The following is a 26,333-nucleotide window of genomic DNA, read 5'->3' on the forward strand; positions in this document are numbered from 1 at the left end:
AGTTTGCCTCCATTAATCGAAGCTGACAACACAATATACTTGCAAATCTTTGCAAAGATGAACTCGCCATTTTAGAAATCAAAAATATTGCAGGTGAAAAAGTGCTGTTGAACAGCCAACTTCCAAAGTCTGCAGTGACGTCACAGCGCCAAGCGGCTTCTCCGCTCCCACCGCCGCCGGCAGTCGTGTGACGCGCTCGCCACTTGCAGCGGCTGCGCCGGCACGTGACTGCCCGGCATACTTACCTGGATGCACCGGCGGCGTTGCGCAACGCGTGAACTAGACCCAGTTGCGCCGCGCAGCCTCCGCGAGCGGCGATAAGCTATCACTTTCACCTTCGCTGCGGCGCGGCGCGCCCCGCCATTCCGCGATGTAAACAGTGTTCGGCGGCCGACGGCAGTGGGAGGGGGCCGCGGTGCGCGTTTAAAAACTGTCGGCTCCGCCAGGCGGGCACAGTGCAGCCAGTGGCTTGCGGCGGCGCGATCATGGCAGCGACACGCCCCACCACGTGCGGACCCACTGCGGCGTCGTTCGCTGTACTACTGGTAGCTGCGGCTACCTGCGTGACGGGGGCGTCGGCTGCCCACAACTGTGAGTGATTCTGTCAACCGTTCCCACATCCATCTGCGTCCTTCACACCTACCCTCCAATCGAACGACCACTGTTCATAGCACGTGTTTCCCCTCCTGTTCCTTAAAAAGGTACGGAACGCCTGGTCTCATACAGTACGTGTTTTCAGTGGTGAATGCAACGAATTACTCGTTTGACGTTTTTTTTTTTATCGCGGTTGAACTGTCACTGCGTGTTTTGGCCCAAATCTTGCGATCGTAACATGTTCGTCGTTCCCAGAATGAGACTTTCACTCTGCAGCGGAGTGTGCGCTGATATGAAACTTCCTGGCAGATTGAAACTGTGTGCCGGACCGAGACTCGAACTCGGGGCCTTTGCCTTTTGCAGGCAAGTGCTCTACCAACTGAGCTACCCAAGCACGACTTACGCGCCGTTCCCACAGCAATATTTCTGGCACTACCTCATCTCCTACCTTCCAAACTTTACAGAAGCTCTCCTGTAAAGTTTGGAAGGTAGGAGAAGTGGTACTGCCAGAAGTACTGCTGTGAGGAGGGGGCGTGAGTCGTGCTTGTGTTGCTCAATTGGTAGAGCACTTGCCCGCGGAAGGCAAAGGTCCCGAGTTCGAGTCTCGGTTCCATACACAGTTTTAATCTGCCAGGAAGTTTCATATCAGTGCACACTCCGCAGCAGAGTGACAATCTCATTCTGGGAACATCCCCCAGGCTGTGGCGATGCCATGTCTCCGATGTATCCTTTCTTTCAGGAGTGCTAGTTCCGCTGGTTCGCAGGACAGCTTCTGTAAAGATTGGAAGGTAGGAGACGAGGTACTGGCAGAAGTATTGCTGTGAGGAGGGGGCGTGAGTCGTGCTTGGGTAGCTCAGTTGATTGAGTTCACGGCAACAACGAACTAAAACGGGTGTCTTACGACGTCCGCCCCGAGCAGATGTAACGAACAAAAAAATGAGATTAAAAAAAAAGTTGGTAGAGCACTTGCGCGCGAAAGGCAAAGGTCCCGAGTTCGAGTCTCGGTCCGGCACACAGTTTTAATCTGCCAGGAAGTTTCATGCTCGTCGTTATTTATGTTAGTATTCTAGCGGTTTTCCCAAATATTTGATGCTCAAGTGTAATGTTCAGCGAACTTTTTCATCTCGATCTCATGCATTTCACCTTATCGACATAAACGTGTAGTCTGATTGTAGTACGGTTTCTAAAAACGCTGCTAACATTAATCATCTGACGAAAGCTTGATGCCAAAGCTCGTTGTACTGACGCATCCTTGCCTCATGGCGAGTCAAGGCTGAAGTAATAAATTAGTTAAAAACAATTTTGTGCTTCAGTCACTCTCTGCTTACGTGCACTACCCGTGTCGGTGGTCATGCCACCGTCACCATCGGCTGGATTCCTTTCTTTTTACTCGTGCAGTTTTTTTTTTTTTTTCGAACTTGCAGCATACCGCAGGTGAAAAATAGGTCCACAACTTGTTTTATAATTGAAATAAATGGTAATAAGGTGCATTAAGAGGTATCTTTATTTTCTTGATGGTCACTAGTTTGGGATAGCTACGCCCATTTTCAAACCATCCGTAACGTAAGCGTGAAAATACATGCTAAAGGCTATGGACAAAAAATTGCTCCTGCAGTGACAATTAATGTCTTCTTATGTGGTCTATCTCCTGTTGTTGTGTCGGCATAGTGCCGCTTTGATGGTCACTTCAGGGGCTTGCACCTGTATTGTCACACGATAAGGATGGTTTGAAAATGTACATAGGTATCCGAAACTAATCACCATCAAGAAACAAAAACATACTTCCTACTGGAAATTATGACAGAGCACAACCATTTATTTCTTTTCTTCAAGTACCTGGGTCAAGTTTCATTTTCTTTATAGGCGTTTGGCCATCGCCATTCAGCTATCCATTACGTTTCCTTAGTATCATTCTTAATCTTAAATTATTAAACCCTCGTAAAATTAACTACTGCATCTGGTACTAGTTTGAGGTTCCCGCCAATCTGCATTTGTCAGTATAGAGTATAAAACAGGATATTTTGTATTTATTTTGTATGTGACATACCATTGCAGACCTTAAAAGTGAAATTAACTTCGGCCGAGACTATACATTATGACTTTCTTTAAATAAAATATGGAGTAGTAAAATTTACGATCGTTTAGTAACAATGTAGCATGCTCCTCCCCCCTTTAGTGTACTAGAGTTAATAGTTATTCTACAATGCACTTCACTAACTACTGTTTACGTAAATAAGCATATGAATAAATGATTGAAACGTAACGCCACTACAACAAGCTTTTGGCAGCCAGCGACGACATATAAAACCAAAAAGTTTGACGAGCCCATGCCAAGAATGGGAACACAAAGCACATATCTATGATTTAAATTCAATTCTTGATGTAAAACTGAACGACGTCTACATGATGAAGATGGCAAAGCAATCGAAACGCGTGTTAGACGTAAGTCACAGACACAAACGTAAGTCGCTGCTTTTTGCATCACCTAATCAGTCGTACTCCTTCAAACCAGTGGTGAGTTGAGCAAACGGTTTGTAATACATTTAATGAAAATATTTACCGCATGGGATCATCTGTTAGACAGTCTATCGCAAGTTTAACACATTTTACTCTACTTCACGTGAACAGAAAGACACATCTTCCGGCCCGCATCTCGTGATCGTGCGGTAGCGTTCTCGCTTCCCACGCCCGGGTTCCCGGGTTAGATTCCCGGCGGGGTCAGGGATTTTCTCTGCCTCGTGATGGCTGGGTGTTGTGTGCTGTCCTTAGGTTAGTTAGGTTTAAGTAGTTCTAAGTTCTAGGGGACTGATGACCATAGATGTTAAGTCCCATAGTGCTCAGAGCCATTTGAACCATTTGAACACATCTTCCGGCTCGGTCTAGAACTCATAAATAGGATTCGTCCAGAAAACGGCGTTCAGGCTGACCACAGTGAGGTGCAGCCTTTACCTGGCCAAATGATGCTCTGGCTTCGAACAGACTGAAAGTCGTCTACAGCAGCCTCATCTTAGAATGTAACTACTGCAGAAATAATGTTACGGCCAATTTCAGCAAACAGTATTCGCCCAGCTTTGAGAGAACCACTCAAACTAAAAAACCGCGTCTTTTAGGCTAGTATCGGGGTTCTCGGGATAAGCGGGATCATTCGGGATAAGCGGGGTTCGAAACCCTGTCCGACCCTCCATGTTTGAACTAAATCTTAGTATGATTCCTTTAAAACAAATGCAGCCGATTTACTGCCCATGATTGTCCAGTACCGAGTTTCTGCCCTTCAGTAATAATGCTGCTATCGTTGACCGGAAGTTAATTCTAGTTCTTTTCCTCTGGTCCTCCGATTAGACCTCGATGCGTACCCCAAGCACGTTGTACAACCCCGTGTGTGCAAATGTTGCATAGCTAACACGCTTCATTTCACGACGTCATGTACCGAAAATCAACTTTTTCTGGGCATTTTACAGACACCATTGTCACACAAACGTATAAAACGAATTTATAGATTTCGCTCCTAGCTCAGTCCATGAACGCATTACCAGATGCAGCTTCGTGTGTCGTATTCAAATTATGATGTATACCTTTCGACTGAATTGCTGAAAGACCCAGATAGCTGCTGTGGTGTGCGTTCGAAATGCTAATCTCCACTGGAAAATCGAGTTTAAGTTACTTCAGTCTTCAAACGACACTTCAAGCGAATATTTATTTGAACCACTGAACGAGGTCATGAAAGTTTACTGGCTCATCCTGTCCAGCTGAGCTACTTGACGTTCCTACCGAACTACGAAAGGAGGAGAAACCGTAAAAGAGCTTGAATTTAGCTGCGAAATACTATTCGCGGTTTACGTAAATAGGTGTGGGAACGCTTATCGTGTTTTATCTGTATATAGCAACAAATAGACTGTCTACTGTGACTCGTAGCACTGAAAACTTAACATCCACACATTGTCCTTCTGCTCATATGCTATTGTACTTTACTCCTTCTGCTCCTATGCTATCGTACATTACCACTCGCGAAGGTGGTTCCGGAAATGAGATTCTGTGTGGAGAAATTAACTTAACTGCCGTTCCTTTCAGCTATGTGTCAATTTTACACATAACATGAAAACTCTGAGAGAGATGTTCCATTCCGCTGTGATTGTCCGATATTGGACGATAAGAGATTAATAGCTGTGCCAACTCTATTATCGTTCGCACCAACGCAGAAGCTAGCCGTGTGCAGTTGAAACGATTTCGGAATACGCAAATGACGGCCACTGTGACCGCGATGTGAGCTCTGCTTTGTTGTGTAAACAAACGGCCGCGTTAGTCGGTCAAGGTTTCGGAACAGGTTGCTCGCGCCAGGCGCCGAGTCCACTCCCGTCTGGTTTTCCGGTTCGAAGAGCAACGCGAGTAGCTGCGTCTGACGCAACGCGAATTCATAATTCTCCCAAAGATTTTTTTTAAAGGTCAGTGCACAGTTATTTCAGAAGTTACTGGTTTTAATGTAAATGTAACACTGGAAATTTACCTTCCGTTTACTTACTAACCAGTAGAAAATTCATTTTATTTTTTACGTTCTTTATTCTGCAATATTCGTATTTTTTGCGATAAGTATACATTGTTGACCCCTTAGGATGCTCTCTAATCAGACTTAGATAATCCATTACTGTCTACTTGACATTGTTTTTGTTGAAGTTACTGAAACCGTCACTAATGTGTTTAGTTGTTTATCGTTTGGCCAAAATAAACATTCCTGTGAAGGGAACATATGCCCATATTTGAAGTTTCGTCCTCGATACGACTGTGCTGTTATTACGATATCTTTTTCCAGCGTATGTTCTGCCCATTGATACTGATGGGTGATGACGCAACAGGCCTAGAAATTTCGTCAGGTCGCTGTGTCTAGTGCCATGGAGCGTGCAATATCCATCGGTCTAAATACCTAACGATGGCAGCAACATCTGTGCTTCAACGGAATTTTTTTTTCTCACGAAACGAGTAGTTGAAGTAACGCAATCGTTAACTAGAAAGTATTTACCAACTCAGGCCTCGGGACCTGTAGGTGCGGCGAATGTGAAAACACTGGCCTGGCAATTACAAATGAGCAGGAAGATAAGGGCAGATACCGATTAAGCAAGCGACTCTGGGGATGTGGGTCGCACCAACTGCGTAGTTAGGTTCTCCGGGCTCCGTCCTGCAGACGCGGTTCAGCTAAGTTCGCCGAATGGGACGTCTATTCTGCCGAGGCTGCTGCCACGGTGAAGGGTGCTCAGGTGTACGGGGCGGTCGGCTCTGGAGCGAGGGCAGCGTAGCCCGGCCGAAGATAAGGGCTGCGACGGCCGCACGCGCGGCCACGTGGGCTCCGGGCGGCCGGACGCCGTCTGGACGTCGGCAGCCACGTGCAGCGCACGGGCCCGCATCTGGCTGTCACTTGGAGCCGGCGCGCGTGGCCGCGATGCGCAGCGGTGCACGCAGCAATGCAGCCACAACACCAGGGGGCCGGCGCGGGGGCGGCTCACGCCTCCGCTGGAGCGCGCGCGCTCTGACCACGTGCGAGGCAGCCAGTGGGAGCTAGATCTTGTACGCTATTGACCAAACGCTATTTCCCAGGGGAAAACTGCTGCTATTGATCGGTCTTCACGGAATGGAAGCTCACACATCCTACCTGTACAGGAATTTCAACAGTTACGAAAGAAAGCATACAATCATCATAGAAACACGCACAGACCCGAAAAAGAGTGGGAGCGGATGGCTTGGAGGAGGGTAAATGGGTGGAACTGCCGTCCCGACTGCAGCAAGGGGCCCGTGCGATAAATTTCTTGGACATACATGAACCCTTAAATCGAATCGTATGAAATGACGAGATGTGATAGCATGCTGCTATAGCATTTAAGGGGAGGACCTCGTCGAGAAGCACGAAAAATGGGTGAAGTTCAGAATTTTTTCATACAAAAGCACTCCGTCTTCAGGCCACAAGTGGCCCATCGGGACCATCCGACCGCCGTGTCATCCTCAGTTGAGGATGCAGATAGGAGGTGCGTGTGGTCAGCACACCGTTCTCCCACTCGTTATGATGCTATTCATGACCGAACCGCTACTATTCGGTCGAGTAGCTCCTCAATGGGCATCACGAGGCCGAGTGCACCCCGATAAATGGCAACAGCGCATGGCGGCCTGGATGGTCACCCATCCAAGCGCGGACCACGCCCGACAGCGCTTATCTTCGGTGATTCACGGGAACCGGTGTATCCACTGCGGCAAGGTCGTTGGCATTTTTTCATACAAGAATTGTTTTTATTGAAATGCGGGTTTTGCTACTTTTTTATACATATATCCGTGTATGAAAAAAATTTATCCCATAAATAATTAAAAATAATGGTTGCAGCCATTATGCACTCCGCAAAGCAGCCTATTTTGCTCAAAGTGTTGCACTGACTCGTGGCTATTTCCGAAACCACTAGAAACAGAAAATTCTTAAATTGGAATGAATTTGGGGAACATCACGATAAGATAATAAAAAAATATCTCGAAAAATGGCAGCTATTTGAAAACATGTCAATTTCTTGACGTTTTTCTAAGTTCAAATATTTAAAAATAAATTCAAATACAAAAAAAGTTCTCTCGAAAGCCCCCTAAATTTAATACTTTTACTTCAAAAAACTCAAATATATCGGTTAATCTGTCGAGGCTACAGAGCGTTTCGAGTGCTGAAAAATGTATCGAGAAAACGCGTTTAAATTTGGAGTAATAAAAAACATTGTTTCAAAACTTACGGATGATTTGTGATCCTACGACCATAGCGGCATCCGTCCTCATCCTCAAACATGCTCTGGTTCTGAATCTGGTGCTGTACGTTTTCAATCCGTCCTATTTTAACACACTAAGGCATTCTTTGCTACGCGGCGGCCACACATTTACGGTCAGATAACTCAGACAAATTTTTGCTGTTCGTTCACATGACGATTCTTAACACTTTCATTGTCTTCAGAATAGATAAGTAAACCCCGTTGAACACACCTATTTCAACAACTTCTGAAATACTTTTACAATCAGAAAATCTTTTGTACCCACGATGTGTATACTTCAGGGATGCAAATCTGTAAGAAAAGATCATTTTTATCGATCTCGACCAGAACCTCCCCTTAAATCTCATGACGAGTTCATCTCGCAAATGCGCGCTTCTCTATATGAATGCACAGCTAAAAGATGGCTTTTAAATGTACCCTGAAACGGAGAAGATCCTCTTGTATCACGTGATAGATGATCTTAGTAAACAACCAAGGTGGCTAAGAGAGTAGTTCGTGATGATAATAACGAAGGTTTACAGTCACTTGTTGATAGTGTTTTCGATTGTGATAATGAAGCAAGTGACTTGTATTTCCGTGATTCAATTTCTGAAGAGCCACAGTAGTTGAAATTGCCCTTGAATGTCAGAACGGAGTAAGTGATGTTGCCCTTTGAAGTCCAGATGATAGCTGCCTTTTCAATCATACAACGCACAGTGAAGGTGTATAGAAGGATAGTTTTTATATCACTGATATTTCCAACTCTTAATTGAATATCACAAGATCAGTGGAAAGAACAAAACCTGCTACACCACTTCAGTACGAATGTTGTACAGCAGCTGTTAGAGAGTGGACAGCTACCTGAGTATTCTGCTCGCAGGCAAGTACTACACTTATGAGATTTCAGGCAAAAACATGAGTCGATTTACCGATGCACGTACTCCTAACTTAGAAGAAAAGAATTTGCGAAAAAGGTATATTCTGTGATACGTAAGAGGGAAAAGAGATTAAAGTGTATAGCAGAGTAACAATTTTTGTGTTGCTCTACGTTTAGAGAACTCGTTTGAGGGTTGCTATACTCAACAATTATAGTAGCTGATATGTACGAGGGTTGAATGAAAAGTAATGCCTCCACCTTCATTAATTGAGTTCGGATGGGAATATTTTAATAAATCCAACGCACAAATAATTCTTTGAATGTGATCTTTAGTTACCAATATTCACTTTTCCACATAATCACCAGCCAATTGGATACATTTCTGCTAGCAATGAACAAGTTTTCTGAAGCCGTCACGGGAGGACACTCTGTTTCCGCAACCACAGTTTCAAAGATCTCTCAACGTCTTCTTCAGAAGCATAGTGATGTCCCCGCAGATCGTACCGAGCGAGGTGGCGCAGTGGTTAGCACACTGGACTCGCATTCGGGAGGACGACGGTTCAATCCCGTCTCCGGCCATCCTGATTTAGGTTTTCCGTGATTTCCCTAAATCGATTCAGGCAAATGCCGGGATGGTTCCTTTAAAAGGGCACGGCCGATTTCCTTCCCAATCCTTCCCTAACCCGTGCTTGCGCTCCGTCTCTAATGACCTCGTTGTCGACGGGACGTTAAAACACTAACCACCACCACCACCATCCCCGCAGATCGTCTTTCATTATCGGGAACAGATGGAAGTCAGACGATGCTAAATCTGGACTGTATGGAGGATGCCGTACGGTGATGAGACTCAGTCTCTGAGGTTATGCTGTGGTGGCCCGTGAAGTGTGTGTTTTGGCCTTGTCGTGCTTCAGGAAAACATTTACTTTTTCCTTTCGGACCCTTTTTAGCCGTCGTTTCAGAGTTCGCAGTGTTGTGATGTAATGCTCTGAATTTATTGTTGTTCCACGATCAAGGAAATCAACATCGATAACACCATCTGCGTCCCAGAACACTGTGGCCATGGTTTTTCCAGCTGAGGGCTGCGTCTTGAATTTCTTTTTCTGGGGCGAATCTTTGTGTCGATGTTCCATAGACTGACGTTTTGTCTCGGGGTCATAATGGTGTACCCACGCTTCGTCTCCTGTCACAATTGAAGGCGTCACCCTCTTTCTCGAAACGCTAGAGGAGTTCCTGGCAAATTTCAAGTCTGAGCGGTTTCATTTCAGGAGTCAGCATCCGGGGTACCCATCGTGTACTGATCTTCGGGTAGCCAAGCAAAGCAATAATGTGACACACACGTACTTGTGAAATGTCGATTGTACTTGCAATTTCTCTCTGAGTGATGAGACGATTGTCCTGAATCAGTCTGTCGACATTTTGCTTGTGAAACTCGGTGGTTGCTGTCACAGGACGTCCAACTCTTTGTTTGTCACGCAGGTCAGATGTCCCCGCCTCAACATCTTTAAACTTACTCGCCCAACGACGCACAGTACTCACATCAACACAATCACCATAAATTGCTTTCATTCTCTGATTAATCTCCTTTGGGGTGACACCTTCTGCTGTCAAGAATTCAATGACAGCACGTTGCTTAAATCGCATTGACCGACCGTCTGCGCAGGGTTCCATACTTTACATTGTGACAACACAACCGTTCAGTGCTAAGGCTTATGTTTGTCTCAATTGAGTGAGTGTGTGTGTGTGGGGGGGGGGGGGGGGAGGGGGGGCGATATCGAGTCACCAGTTTAATTGTATTATTATTGATATTCGTTAGCGATGCAAAGGCTGTCACAAACAGTCTGAAAAGCTTGTAAGGATGTTGCGGGGGAGGTTGTGGTGGGAAATTCGATACGTTGCGCAGATTCACAATTATTTAGGATTGAAATTGCCCAGTGAGGTCACTGCACGAGAAACTTCAAGCACTTGTACACTAAAATGCGGTAATTCACTGATATTTGTGGGTCCGTTCGTTACCAGGTGTTGAAATGCTCATTACCAGCTAAAATGTGCCTTTTTTGGAAGTGATAATTAAAGCTAAGTGGGTAAAAGCCATTTTTGTCGGGTTTGAGGAAACCAAACAAAGAAAAAGTTTGGCGACACTGTCTCCGGCAGGCTGCTTGAATTTGCGCCTGCGACGACCAGACTGGCTAACTTCAAACTAAAATAACTCGGAAATGGGGTAACGTATTGATTTTTTTCTCTTAACAATTATTTTTCAGCATGAACTTCCCTCTAACGCCCTTACAATCACTTGAGAATGTTTCTGACTACACTCTTTGCGTCAAACGTCTAGGAGCGGCAGACCAAGTACCGAGGAACACCTTTCGATACAGACAAAATGTTTGTTTACAGTTCTCGGCGACGCTGGACGTTCCTTTGTATGAGTTAAGCCCCTGAGAGATGGCACGGTGTACGCACTCTCCGTCGTTCGTGCGCATTGTATGTTGCCTATCATCCAGTCGTCTTCTCTGTATGAAAAGGGGTAGGCCCAGAAAAATTGAATTTCCTGATGCATTTCTTAAATACCTTTCTCCACTTGGAAACACTCAATCTTACTGTTTTCTTGTTGCAACTCACTCTATCGATTTACTGTGGTAAGTAGTATGCAGTGGGCATGGATAGCAAACCCTACTAGTTCCTGAAATCCCGTCGCCCCATGACTGGAGAATACCGGAGGACGCCACTGTGAAAGAAACTGCACGATTTGATGCTTTATCATCGCAGACAGCCCAATTTGTCCACTCGCACCCATATAATACGGCACAAAAAGATGCCAACCAACAGGGACCGGAAACTAGCGTCACACCTTATCAATGACAATCGGTTGTAAAAATGATAAGGACTGCTGGTGTCGGTGAATGCAGGTCCATCTTACACAGTTTCAGACCCAAAACTGCGAAGGGAACTGTATGCAGTGGACAGTTGGAGTAGGGTACGTCGTAAAAGACCATTGCTGACAGCTGCTCGTAAAGCTGCTGGTCATGGACGGGTCAAACGAGACAGAAACTGGACGGTAAAGTGACTGAGGAAGATCGTGTGAGCCGAGGATTCGCGATTTTGCCTCTTCAAATGCTGCAAGAGGTAGATTGCACCTGCAGCCCAATGAGGCGTTCTGACCTGCAGTGTTGTGGAGGGTGTAGACTAGGTCAGAGGTGGTTCCGTGACGTTTGGGAGTTTTCCGTACCATGTCTTGTACCAACTCGTTCACGTTACCGTGAACACCAAATTATAGGATGTTTGTTCCTACATTCCTGTGACCAGGTGTTGCCCTTTCTTCTCCATCTTCGTGATGAGTATGCTGTGGACATTCCAGTCTTCCAAGATGACAACGGACGTGTTCACAGGGCTGCACGTACACATTCCTGGTACCATATTGCACATCAACTGGCCCGCTAAATCAGACAATCTTAATCAAATAGAAAATGTCTGGGACTATGTGGAAGAGCTGGTGAAACGTAGCAATCAACAAGCCCGCAGATAGGTAACTCTACATGATCTAATCATCAATGAGCGGCTTCAGTTAGATATGGCACAACTGAACAAACATATGGAGGCTAGATGCAATATGAGCGTGATGTCTCCTGATAGTGACAAACATATTATACGCTGTGCTTGTAATGCGCCTGACAGTGCGAAAAGCACGAGCTGGCACACATTTGACAGATATTGGTAAGAAATAGTTGCAAATGTAGGTGCAGAGATTAACTGATCAGTTGCCTAAGCTACACACTTGGTTACACACACATACCAGGACTTAACATGTGTAGGCCTGACCTACCTATCCATTGTCGGCCTCGACGAGTCAGGAACGCTTTGCTTGCCGGGCTGGCCCATTAACATAACAGGTAGCGACCGACACGGATGATGAATGACTGTGGGCCGATAGGCTGACAGGGACCTGGTGGCCGATGCGATCTGCAGCCGCAAAGCAGAACACAAGAGAGCAGAGCGGGTCACACGCCGTGGTTGCAGCACCTGCAACACCGCGTTACGTATTGTGCTCCCAGCTGCTAGCTTTTCGCATTGGGACATAACGTAATTGGGACGCTTACAGCCGTTGCTTAGTCCAAACAGGAATACTAGGCTACTTGTTTGGGAAGTCACACTAGACATGTCCTTCCTCATAATGGATACTACCTTTCTTATAGATTACAAGAGACAGCCGTAAAGTTCTCATTATCACATCATAGAAACAGGTACGTAATTAGTTTTTTTGTGTCTGTCTATGTACATGTCTGTAATAATAGTAAACACTGAAATCTCTATACAACCGTACCGTAGCGCGCCGGAAGGTTAGCCAAAACAAAAAGGCAATATCGAGCGATAATTCATTTTCTGCATTTGAAGGGGGACACTACTGCAACAATCCATGCAGAGTTACTGGAGGAGTACGGAAACAGTGCACCATAATATGGCACGTGGCGCACACGCTTGCGATGTGGTCTAACAAGTCCCAGTGACGAAGAGATTGGAGATACCTGATGAAGACACCGAGATACGACGTCGAAACATCGTGTTGGGAAAACGTGGACCACCGACAGTAAACCAGATTCTATGAGTTGACGTCGAAGCTCGGAGCGCCTGCTCGATTCTTTGACTGCTCACATACAACCAAAAAGCCCACCGAACCGAGGCAGTAGCGGTATGTTGCAGCTGTATCACGCCAATCTAGATGACTTATTCTGCCCCCTAATCACCATGGTGAAGTACTGGGCCTATCGCTATAATTTCGAGACAAAGAAGCAAGCAAACAGCGGAATCGTGTAGCTCGACAGAAAAAAAACGATTTTGATTAATGTTTTTATGGGACTGTCACGGTCTGGGCAAACCGTCACGGGACTATACTTGTCGAGTTGACGGGAGACGGTCAAGATGAATCGTTGCCGGAAGCTTTCCAAGGCGGTGATTGTTGGTCCAAAACGCTCCAGCTCATTCTCGACAGGACACAGCTGTTGCTACTTTGCGCCACCTGCGGTATCCTCCTGACGTGTCACGTAGTGACTTACTTACCTTTCCTCTCGGCAGGCATTTTCACAACGATGACGACGCGGTTTTCAAGGTGGAACTTTTCCTGGACAACCAAAATGCCGACTTCTGTAACCAAGCTCTCCGCCAAGTCATTCGTCATTGGGAGAAAGGTATTACATTGAAGGGTAAATACAAAGAGGAGGACAGACATAATCGCCAAGTATCATAGTTGGAGGCTCGTTATTTTTGGGTGTTATATGAGACTGTACTCTGCACAATTCTGTGTTGGACTGAGACTCGAACATGGGCACTTTGTTTCCCAGAGAGCTGTCATCTGATCCATGAAACTATTTTCCGCAGATAAATCTATAGTTTCAATCAACTAGAGTCTTTATCATACTTTTTAAAATTTTTGAAACAATTTTTCCCTAGGCTGTGACTGAACCACTCTTCGTCAATCTCATTCTCCGAGTGAGAGTCCAACGGGGGCTACAGGTATCCACCCATGTAGACTGTAAAGGTGTGTGAGACTTAGTGGAAGTACCAGGCTTAGAAACGAACCTCTCAGGGGGCTGTTCTGCACATCTGTTAAGTCTACCATTATAGGAAGTCTTTGTCTACCACAATAATTTTTCCCTTCTTACAGTCCACCCAGTTCAAGTTCGTTATTATCAGATGAACATCTTGACAGATTTTAATGTCTGCATCCTGCATATACCACCTGTTTACTCCATCTTCTGGTAAGTATTATTCATAAACTTATTTCCTTTTGTGTTCTTCCCAGTTCCTCTCCCTTTCCTATTTAAGTCTTCTACCTACCCCCACAATTTTTCCCGGTACAAGTCCTTCAATAGTTAATCTAATTAAACTGCATGATGAAAAGAAGTGAAGCACCCAGAAGACATGGTCGGCTGACAATGTAACACCTTACAAGTGCTCACCTTCGCTGGGTATGTAAATGATTAGAGGTGCAATTCTTCGTGACAGGTGTAACAGCCACCAGACCGCATTATTGTTCTCTATGTTCGGTGTTGTTACCAGGCCTTGTTGGGTATACAAGGAGACGTGAACAGCGTCAGATGTTGCGTGATTACTATGAGGGACGCGGAAATGCCAGGTACTCGTGTGAAAAAAAGTTATCAGCATGTAAGTTTGGAAGGAGCCTAATTGTACGTCTCCGTTTGTGCTGCTGGTCGAATCATGCCGTGTCCAGACCTGAGGCGTTCGGATGTGACAATGGCAACACGTTGGACTGCATTGGAACGTGAAGGAAAGCATACTCGTCTTCAAGTTTCTAGTCGAAAAAATGGTTCAAATGGCTCTGAGCACTATGGGACTCAACATCTTAGGTCATAAGTCCCCTAGAACTTAGAACTACTTAAACCTAACTAATCTAAGGATATCACACACACCCATACCCGAGGCAGGATTCGAACCTGCGACCCTGCAATCCCGCGGTTCCGGACTGCAGCGCCAGAACGGCTAGACCACCGCGGCCGGCCAAGTTTCTAGTCGTCTACGTCTGGCCGCCACAAGTGAGAATCGTGCATCAAGCACACCGTAATCTCTTCACATCTGCGCCTGCCATCATAGAACAAGTAATGGACTCCTTGCAATAATCTACGCAAACGAACTAGAGCTAGACGAAAATCTGCAGTGCTTCATGTTGTCGAAACAAGCCAGAGGGAGGGGATACGCATACGTACTTTGTCAGTCTGATAATTTCAGTGCATTTGCCAGTTGCTCTCTATACTGAATATAGAAATGTGTGGAATATAACAGTTTTCGTGTTTCACATTACCACCGTCTGTTAAGCTACCATGGTTTTGTTGTGAACCACGCATATACCACTATTTTCGGGACTTTGAAGTAGCTTCTAAAGACCAAAAAACTGAATGAGATGGTTCCCCTAGATAAAAAAAATTGTAGACTTTTTGCACACAACATTCTACCGGAAAAGAAGTGAGTCGAAGCTTCTGGAATGCTAAGAGGTAAGGTGGTCCTCCGCAGAATTAGCGAGGAAAGGAACACAGTAACAGACATCGTTATAAGGAACCACAGAGGGCAAAAATTGAGGACATAGATTCCTACGCATCTAATAAATAACAGATGTTGAATTTACGAGCAACTTTGAGATGAAGAGTCAGCACTAGCGACAAAATCGTGGCAGGCCACATCAAACCGATTAGAATACTGATGACCAAACAAAAAATTTAGCTCTTGCAAGATGCTAGTGGAAAAGAACCATCAGGAAAACGCATACAGATAATTCCGACTAGTCACAAGCGATCAGCGCTGAATGTGATCTGTGAAAGACAGTTTTGTTTCAGAACCGTGAAGTTGCATTGAAATCGTATTCTTCCTGTGCGATAGCCTATTAGCATCATGCGAGAAGCTACGAGGAATGATGGCGGCGTACGGTATAATCTAGCAGAATATGGTCCGAACATGGTCGTGTCTATACGTCAAACAAACTGATGTCAAAATTTCTTCGTCCTTGAGAACCTCTCATTTGACGATATGACAGTCTTACTTTTAAAAAAGGAAAAAATCTCTTACACCATCTAATGGTAACAAGTAAACAGCTTGACTACGAATAACGAAGGGACCCTAGTTTGCAACAACATTCCGTGTTAATTTGAACAACATTGTCCTCGTTCCACCAGATGGAAGCTCTTAATGTTCCAACTAGAGCGTAATGATAACCCGCTGCTGAAGGCACAGTACTGAGCACGCTCTGTTTAGCAAACATGAGTTTATCGCTTCCTTAATTTGGGTCAGATACAATGAGGTGTGTCTGTTATGACTTCTTTCTTTCAATATCATACTCAAAACATTACCACAGAGCAGCCACAATATGTCTGTGTGGGTTTCATTAATGGTGGCATAACCAGGGTAACGCGACCGACCTGTTATATTATCAGCCTAGACGTTCAGTACAAACGCAAACTTCTGGTGGCGAGACTCTGAATATGCAGTATCTGTCCGAAAGAACAGACGCCACGCGTTCATGTAATTTATTCGCCCCGATGGGCTATGAATATACAACCTTCAGTGCAGATGCACATTTACGTTCGAACTCTCGCGGGAATCTAAAATTAGTGAGCATGGAGGACATAGACGGGGCGCTTTGTGGGAATGTGAGAGGCGTGTCTATATAGTTCACGCATTTGTGGTAAACACTGTGTCCGGATGGCGCAGTGGTTAACGCAATTGCCTAGTAAACAGGAGATCCCAGGTTCGAGTACCGGCAAGGCAGCCATTTTCACTCGTCGCCGCTGATTCCGCACTAAGTTCATATGCAACTGATATCATTAGTTCCTTCCCTTTCCCTTCCTCCCCCCCCCCCCTCTGTCCCTCCATGTTCAATAACATAAAACTCTCCCTTGTTCCATCTGCGTCAAGTGGCTTAAAACCCACGAGCTTTGAGCTGAGTTTCAAATCATTTGGAATTGACAGTCACTTAGTGTTTGTCTGGGCAGGCGACTCTTAATTGAACTATCTGTAGCTGAGGAGTTTTCGACTGAAAGTTCGTAGGTTTCAAACTACTTGACGCAACTAGAAGATCGAGAGAATTTTATCAGTATACATCCCCGTATCTCTGGTTTTCTGTTTGACAATACAGACGCCCTTCTTTAGCATAGGCGTACAGTTATACAGAAAAATAAAATGTGATGCTTACCTGACTGCAAACACGACTTTCAGTAGATTATTTTCCACAAACAATTTTCCAGTATTGTTTGTTAGTGGTTAAGTGCTATCTTCGTATATGGTGGACGCAAGACGAGGAGTCCTAATTTTATTTTTCAACTCTCAGTATTTCTTACTCATGACAGGTTTACTGGAACTGAACGGGTGTTTTTCTTAAGCCTTCCGGAAATTCCGAACCGATCAAACGTCTTTGGCGAGTTAATTCCTAAAATACGAATATTTATGTACAAATAAGATTTTATTACCCCTTATGAAGAGCTACGTGTCTGCCAAAGAATCGTGACGCTCAGAAATCCTATAGGATGTTACGCTCGCTTATAAGACTTAAGCGTAGTGACTTGGAAAAACCTATGGTACCGTAATATCACAAAAGATTTCTGTAGACAAATCTCTCTCTCTCTTTCTCTTTCTCTCCCCTCCCCCCCCCTCCCTTCCCCGATGACATAGTAATAGCAAAACCTGAAAACATTCATTCTACAGAATGACGTTTGTTGGAATGCTGTATTCAAATTGGTATAGTACCAATGAACGTACACTGAATCAAACAGCGAATTTCACATACCATTCACGGAGAAAGAACGCAACAGAACCGAACGATGTTCGATAAAATCCAAGTGACGTGTCTCAATCACTCCGGTTCTCATCAGCTGTCCATCATCATGAGTACGCGATGTCATTGGAAAGCTAATTTGACGCTATAATTTCAGTTAGGGTTGCCATCCCAGACAAAGAATACGTGACTCTACTGTTTTTCTAGCTACAAGAAATTATTCCAAATCCAGATCCTGCGGAAATTTCTGCACACATTATCAGCCTCCACGATGACTCCAAAGCAGATAGTGGGAATAAATCCATTGTCAAAATGTAAGTGTGGAAAGTCATACGAGGAACTAACCCAGTTTATTTTTCCAATTGTCGCTAGCAAAATCTAAGATTTGATGTACACTAATGATACATTCCTTGCAGGTAAATCATCCATGAAAGATAATTGATAGGAAGACGACAGCTGAGCACCCACAATAGGATTTCTGCTGTTTATTTGCGTCTCATGACACGTCGAAACTTTTGGAGTGAGGATTTATATACTATTGTTGACAATAACAGACTACATTTAAACGCTTGATCTGAATTTATAAGAGAAAAGGTATAAACTACCGGGTTATTTTTATACATGTTCTGTTAGTGTAACGTAACACCAGTTTGTTTAAGGTAGGAAAACAAGAAGTAATAACATAATCAATAAAAAAAAATCTTAGAATTTAACGACTGGTCGAAACGGTCTGTAGATAAGAGATTTGAGGAAGAGGTAACGTGCTGCCATGGACAAATTGCATTCCAAAGGCAGCCACATTGACTCTCTATAGCAAGGCGCTAGTACACATTTTACTGTTCAAAGTACTCGTTATATCTCTTCCATCGGTACATCAAGACATCGTTACATAAATCTGTAGCACACAATAGCTGCTTCAATGATCAGATGTGGCAGGTATCGCTGGATTTCAAATTAGGGACTACAAAAAGGGTGATACAGTACCTTCAGCCCATAGTGTTACATCAGTTCGCTCTTCTTTTAAGTTAGACTGGTCGTGTACTTCTTGAGTCACGCCCATATTTCGTCTAATCTATGTTAGCAGACAATATGAAAACAGTAGTTCTGCTGCCAATGAAATTTGAAGAATTCAATGTACTTAGTGGTTGATACGATACTTCGTTGCAATAGTTACATATCTACCTTCTATTGCTAAGACATGGAACCAGTCGTTTCCAGTAAAACTCATTTGACAACTGGCTATCAGGACTCAAAATAGAAATAACAGTGAAATTGCACTCACCGGCAGGTGAATTAGACACACGTAAGTTCAGTGATAAGAAAGAAGAACTTATGCCATGTTCTGATGACATTTTAGGTCTGTTAGTAACGACAAAGGACTTTTGAAGAAGAGGTTATAACATGAACACCAACAACAGTAAAAAAAGGTTAAATGAATGTAGCCGAATTAAATCATGTGACACTGAGGGATTAAGACAAGGAAATACGACACTAATATTCTCATTGTAACTGGATGATTGTCTCTTAGTTTACACCCTTTTCCTCGCCGAGGTTGTCCCGTCACAAGATTAGTTCTACTGCCACAAATGTTGGCGGAGGACTTATTAGCAATATCCCAAACAATATAACGTCTCCCTAGTACTGACACTACGCTATCATTCCTTTCAGTGGCTTTACTTCCGTGATCGGAGAAGCCCTGTGCATAAGAATTTGGAAATTAGGAGGCAACCTTCAAGAGGGAATAAGAATTTGGATCAGCGCACGAAGTGTTCTTCGGGGTCGTAATGGTTACAGTGACAGCTTATGAAATTCTAGAAATGCATCTTCGATTTCTAGTCCTGGTACTGGTAAAAAACACAATTATTCACATTAGATCATAACAGCTAATGTATTCAGAGGTATCGCCAAGTGTCCCTGTAAGAGAGTCGTTTCCATATAACGGATAAAATTAATATAAAGCAGTGACGATTGCTCAACTACTGGTATTCGTTATGTATGTAGATATGCGATTAAGCGTTCGCATGAGCTGTATCACTCCAATATAGCCATGTCAAGTGGTGAAATGCATACCAGGCCACGCACGCGTAAAATAGGGAGTGGGGGGAGGGAGGATTCTTGGTGGCTACGCTATTCCCCCCCCCCCCCCCCCAATAAAGAGAAACATTTTAATACATGTGTTTATATTTTTCCATGCATCACTTTACAAATTTTCAACTAACTTTCGGACAATAACATAATATGAAAACAAGGAGTATTGTAAATGGCAAGGAATTCTGCAAACGAAAATCTATATGTAACAACAGATATTTTCTTTTGCTTGCTTATGTGGACTGGCTCGCGGCTTGGCCACCAGTAGGGAACCTTCCGGCCAGGAAAAGAAGCTCATCCACAAATTCGACATTGTTGGTGAGTACACAGGTAGAATCAGCGATCCATAGGGAACTGATTATAACGAGACAGAAAGGGAAAGACCTTCCAACAAGAAAATAATAAAATTGAATTGCCCGAACGTATTTGGACACGACGGAAAGAAACAGCAACCCTCCCATTTACACGCTCACATTGTGCTGAGTGCACAATTCATGTAGATTACAAATTTTCCAAACTTGTGACAGTTTATTGCATGAGACACGCGCTTTTAAAATTTTGGGACGAATCCTTTCCAGATGCGTTATTGCCCTGCATTACAGTTGCTTGGAAGATATGCTTAAGCGACGTACTGTGTATAGATGTAAACAAAATATTACTATATTATTATTATTATTATTATTATACTAGCTTTTTAGCGGCAGCTTCGCCCACGTATTTATGTGTCACATACATTGATGAGCCAAATCATTATGACCACTGATTAATGGCTTGCTTGTGCGATTTTGAACGAAATACATCACTGATTCTGCGTATCAGCGTTTGTGGATTTATGTGCCATCAGATGTCTACGCACAGATCATGAAATTCTCGTAAATAATAGGCCGGTGATGGTGCCCGATAGCGACCCAGATGGGTTCCATAGGATTTACATCAGACGAATTTGGTCGCCGAGACGTAAACGTGAGTTCACTATAAAGTTCCTCAAACCACTGTATCACGGTTGTGGCTCCGCTATACGGACAATTACACTAATAAAAGATGACATCGCCGTCGGGGAAGACATCAAGAATGAAGGAATGCACATGGTTCGCAGCTGTCAGCGTGTCTTCGATTACTACCACAGGTCCCATGCAAGCGCAGGAGAATATCTCCCATAGCATAACACAACTCCCTTCAGACTTTGCCCGTGACGCGTTTCACGTTTCGAGCCGCCATTAACCTCGATGAAGGTGGTTGTGGATACGATCATGGACCTAACGTAGCCAAAATGTGATTTTCCCGAAGAGCCGACACGTTTCCAGTGATCGACTGTGGAATCCCGATGGTCTCGTGCACACTGCAATCGTAATTGGCGATGTCTTTGGATCAACACGTAGGGGTGGTCGGCTGCTGAGCTCCATATTCAATAACGTGCGATGGACGGTGTGCTCCGAAACGCTTGTGTGTGCACAAGCTTTGTGCTCTGTCGCCAGAGATACCATTGCTACCTTAATATGTAAGCACCTCAGTGTGTTAATTGTGTTTAGTCTGCATGTAACAGTCTCCCCGCAAACACGTCATAGAGTGTAATTTACAACCTGATGTTTCTACACAGTCGTAACTGTACCACTTAATGGATTACCCCTGGCAGTATAGACTAACCGTTTACCATCCACGTATCCACAATTCAACACCTGACTGGCTGCTCAGGGAAAATAAGCATTAATCACTTGCTCTTGCCACATGTACTCGGATGTACTAATCAATCTGAAAACGTATTGCTCCTAATAGCTATTATTTTAGTCTGCCAATAAAGTAAATGGTGATGAAATGATATTCAGTACACTGTCCTCAGTCACTAATAAAAACATCTGCACTTACACCATCACCACACCGAAATAAAATCTGATTCTCTGCTGTTTAACACTATACAGCTCCAGAGAGGATGTTAAATTTATCTGTTGTATTCAGTCGTGTGACATGATCTTAGGTCCGGAAACACATTGACAAAATTATTGGCTCCCTGCGGTGTCCACTCTCGCGACATACTTGACACACTGAACAGCATAAATAAGAGAAAATTGCACTTCATACTTTTAAAAGTGTTCCAACTCAACTAAGTACAGGAAATAAATACCAGGAGGTCGTTCTCGAACATTTTTACGTCACTCCTTATCATCCACACCCCCTCTCCTAGTGGTAGTGAGGGATCTTATTCCCGCAGTATTTTTATAGAAATAAGAATTCATGCACATAACAAATTAAAAATAGCTCTGAGCACTATGGGACTTAACATCTTAGGTCATCAGTCCCCTAGAACGTAGAACTACTTAAACGTAACTAACCTAAGGACAACACACAACACCCAGCCATCACGAGGCAGAGAAAATCCCTGACCCCGCCGGGAATCGAACCCGGGAACCCGGGCGTGGGAAGCGAGAACGCTACCGCACGACCACGAGATGCGGGCCATAGCAAATTTGATTGAAATTGCTCCAGGTGTTCCTGATTTATGTGTCAATGTTGCTCTTTTTTCATTCCCACCATTTTGGGATGTAGGTGGTTCTTAACCCCACAGTGCTTCTTTCCAGACAGCAAGTAACCAGCAAACCTCCCATTCTTTAAAGAATCGTATTGCCCTGTACAGAACAGCTTCAAACTTCTGATTACAGTACGAATGAGATAAAATGTTAATCGAGAAGAAGTTGAGGTATGAAATGGCATTTAAAAATTGTTGGAAGTCGCCAGCTGCTCTCATTACCAAACAGTGTATGAGTATAATACGGCTAATTTGCAAAACCTTGTTTTTCACGCATCCCAGTGTTCATGGCGTCGTATCTCCCGAACTGTGCCCTACGTTGATATAATTTTGCAGGTACGTGGTGACAATTCTACATCTACATCTACATCCATACTCCGGAAGCCACTTGACGGTGTGTGGCGGAGGGTACCTTCAGTACCTCTATCGGTCCTCCCTTCTATTCCAGTCTCGTATTGTTCGTGGAAAGAAGGATTGTCGGTATGCCTCTGTGTGGGCTCTAATCTCTCTGATTTTATCCTCATGGTCTCTTCGCGAGATATACGTAGGAGGGAGCAATATACTGCTTGACTTTTTGGTGAAGGTATGTTCTCGAAACTTTAACAAAAGCCCGTACCGAGCTACTGAGCGTCTCTCCTGCAGAGTCCTCCACTGGAGTTTATCTATTATCTCCATAACGCTCTCGCGATTACTAAATGACCCTGTAACGAAGCGCGCTGCTCTCCGTTGGATCTTCTCTATCTCTTCTATCAACCCTATCTGGTACGAATCCCACACTGCTGAGCAGTATTCAAGCAATTAATTTTACATGGTCATTCCATTTTAAATCACTCCTAATTCCTACTCCCAGATAATTTATGGAATTAACAGTTGCTGAACTGCTATATTGTAGCTAAATGATAAAGGATCTTTCTTTGTATGTATTCGCTGCACATTATACTTGTCTACATTGAGATCCAGGCAACGGCCTTGCCGCAGTGGATACACCGGTTCCCGTGAGATCACTGAAGTTAAGCGCTGTCGGGCGTGGCCGGCACTTGGATGGGTGACCATCCAGCCGCCATGCGCTGCTGCCATTTATCGGGATGCACTCAGCCTCGTGATGCCAAATGAGGAGCTACTCGACCGAATAGTAGCGGCTCCGGTCAAAGAAAACCCCCATAACGACCGGGAGAGCGGTGTGCCGACCACATGCCCCTCCTATCCGCATCCTCAACTGCGGATGACACGGCGGTCGGATGGTCCCGGTGCTTTATTACATTCAGATATAATTGCCATTCCCTGCACCATGCGTCAATTCGTGGCAGATCCTTCTTGACAGCGCGGCTACACCACGGAACTTGATAAAACTATACGGGCTGAAGCGCGAATAATCCACTATGTCCCACAACAAATTCCGCATTTTTTCAGCCGAAATTTGCCGACAGAAAAATGTGTTGCATTACTTATTGAACACGCCCCTCCCCCTCCTTTATATATTTTATTATTGTTATTAAAACCTAAGCATGTTCGGACCGATAAAACTGGAGTTGCAACAAGTTGTATTGGAGAAGTGGGCGGTAACAAATAGCGTTCCCACTTCCCCCTAGAATGGAACCCTACTAGCCCGTGGCGCTCGCAAAAAGAGCGCAACTCAGAAGACACGATAGCTTAAAGAGAACTCTGAACCCTCACCGTGTGAGTGGAGAAATGTAAATAAATGACGTGAGAAATGAACGGAATCTACTCTAGAAGGTAAGACACTTGCTGACGGGAGGCCGGTGTGTGCGCAGTGTCGGACGTGCAGTGCGGCCGGCAGTGGTCGCCGGGTCGTCGCGGCGCGCGCATCGTGGGCGGCGAGTCGGCCGCCCCCGGGGAGTTCCCCTGGCTGGTGTCCATCACGCGCCAGGGCGGACACTTCTGCGGCGGCACGCTGCTCACGCGCCGCTGGGTCGTCACCGCCGCGCACTGCATGTGCAGGTCGGTAGCGCTCTGCCGCCCGCTGCTCTGTGAAACACCTGCCATTCTGCTGCTGTTTCCGGAATGAGATTTTCACTCTGCAGCGGAGTGTGCGCTGGTATGAAACTTCGTAGCAGATTGAAATTGTGTGCCGGGACGGGACCTTTGCCTTTCGCGGGCAAGTGCTCTACCATCTGAGCTACCCAAGAACGACTCTTGCCTTCGGGGCGAAAGTCGTTCTTGGGTAGCTCAGATGGTAAAGCACTTGCCCGCGAAAGGCAAAGGTCCAGAGTTCGAGTCTCGGCCCGGCACACAGTTTTAATCTGCTGCTGCTTATTTATAAGTTTATTTGTAAGCTCTTCCAGAGGTTCTGAAGACGACTGCGCCAAAACTACAAGACAGAAAAATGGCACATGTGAGTGAACAGACCATCTCTCCGAGTATCGATTCGTAACAAGAGCCGTGACGTAGTTGCACTGTGCAGCAGGCGTGTCAGAACATGTAAACAAAACATCTGCTCCACATTTTCGCAAGGATTAATCTGCACCTGCAGCTAGACAATCCAACGAGCAGTTTCCTGGGCCTGGCTTTTTCTGGGCAATTTTTGTCAGTGATTTCAATGAACAGTAGACATGTATTCACGTTTGCCACCTGTAACGTGAGTCAAAAATTTGGAGAGATGCTCTATCCACTGATATGTGTCTATTTTCTGTATGTCTTGTAGTTTTCGTTCAGTTATCTCCTGAAATTTTGGAAATAACCCCTACCCCCTGTTTAGAAAAATGAGCTTTGCACTATTTTGGCTTAATAGGAAATAAGGTGCTTTCTAGCAAGTACATTAAAAAAAACCTGACAGTCTCATAAAACCTTGTTTACTTTTATTCCAAAAATATTACTAATAAGTATTTTATCTACTAATAACTTTCTTACTTCTCATTTAATTGTTAATACTGGAGTATTAATTTTTTTATATTACGCTCTATAAATCTACTAAACAGAATATTTGTGAGACAAATACTTCTAAGATGAGAAGAAAATCATATTCCTCTTTAAAAATTCTTATTCTTTGCTGAAATGTTTTTATACCCTGGAAACTCATGGCGATCTTCATGTACAACCTCAAGCACATACTTCTTCTGTTCCCCGTTTCTTTCTAAATTATTTATTGTAGTCTTTCATGAGATTCATACCTCTCTCAGCCGAATCGTATATATCTTTCAGTTCAATAACTCGTTCTAGAGCGTCAAGGACTTCTTTTTCACGATGTTCCAAAGGCTTGGGTTAAGTAACTTCTTATTGAAATCAGATCTACCAGACATCCTCCCATTTTGTTAGAAACGAACTTTTCAGTCGCATTACAGATCACTTCCGGAATTTGATCGACAACTACTTGATTCCTTTTTATATTTTCGTCTGATGGTTCTGCCTCACGATTCAATGGACTCGTCATTTTCATTTGATTTTTAGAGGACTAAATAGTATCAAAGTTGTCAAACACAACAGAACTGGGAAAATTGGATAAAAGAGTTTTCAGTTTTTGTACAACTGCTAAGAAATGACGCACTCGATACCCTGATATTAGTAAAATTTTGAAAGATTGCTGAAATTCGGTGCTTTGAATCCAAAAATGGTACATAATTTTGCTTCAACGTACGTAATGATAAGCAAAATCAAATATTTTCTTCTACTAACAGTCCAAATTCACCACGGAACATAGATATTTTCATCTTTCCTGTTCGATACCACTTCATCACAAAGAGATATTCCTCGAGATGTTGTTTTGACAAGAGAAGTTGCAGTTAATTCTAAAAATGTAATACAACTCTCTCATGACTGTGTTTGTGCAGCTCGCCCCATCTTCAGAAATACTTGTGAGAATGTGTAAGGTGACCAGCATTGAATGGGTACTAGATTTTTCTTTAATTTCATTATGAAATGCATTAATGTGCGAAATTTGTGTTACAGTCACGTAAATATTTATCTTAGTAAATTGTTAAATTACAGCCTCGTATCCTATTGACTGTCTCTATTGGTGTTAGAAGCTCATCTCTCATCATCAAACATAAGGTGATCATTTCCAAGCATGGCACACCTTTCAATCATTTTTTATCAAAAGTAGCTACTTTGTTCACTAATAATTATAGTTAAAACATTAGCATGTGCTACGTTCACAAGTTTCAGCTTTGTAACCTCCATCGAACTTATCGAATATTTTTGTCTTGAAAAAGATGTTAGAAGACGAACTTCTCAAAAGAAGGTTAATTGAGTGTAGTCGTATTAACTCAGATG

The 26,333-nt window shown here is 44.1% G+C and overlaps 1 protein-coding gene across 1 annotated transcript in view; it reads left to right on the forward strand.

Moving 5' to 3' along the window:
* Positions 1-485: 485 nt before the first annotated feature.
* The window catches only part of LOC126157240 (clotting factor G beta subunit-like), a 45,022-nt gene continuing 19,174 nt past the window's right edge, over positions 486-26,333 (forward strand). The window contains exons 1-4 of the mRNA XM_049916362.1: positions 486-591; positions 5,870-6,147; positions 17,730-17,811; positions 23,879-24,065. Of these exons, the coding sequence (XP_049772319.1) occupies positions 486-591; positions 5,870-6,147; positions 17,730-17,811; positions 23,879-24,065 (653 nt within the window). The remainder of the gene's footprint in view (positions 592-5,869; positions 6,148-17,729; positions 17,812-23,878; positions 24,066-26,333) is intronic.

Source organism: Schistocerca cancellata, chromosome 2 (assembly GCF_023864275.1).
Source record: "Schistocerca cancellata isolate TAMUIC-IGC-003103 chromosome 2, iqSchCanc2.1, whole genome shotgun sequence".
In the NCBI taxonomy this organism is placed as follows: domain Eukaryota; kingdom Metazoa; phylum Arthropoda; class Insecta; order Orthoptera; family Acrididae; genus Schistocerca; species Schistocerca cancellata.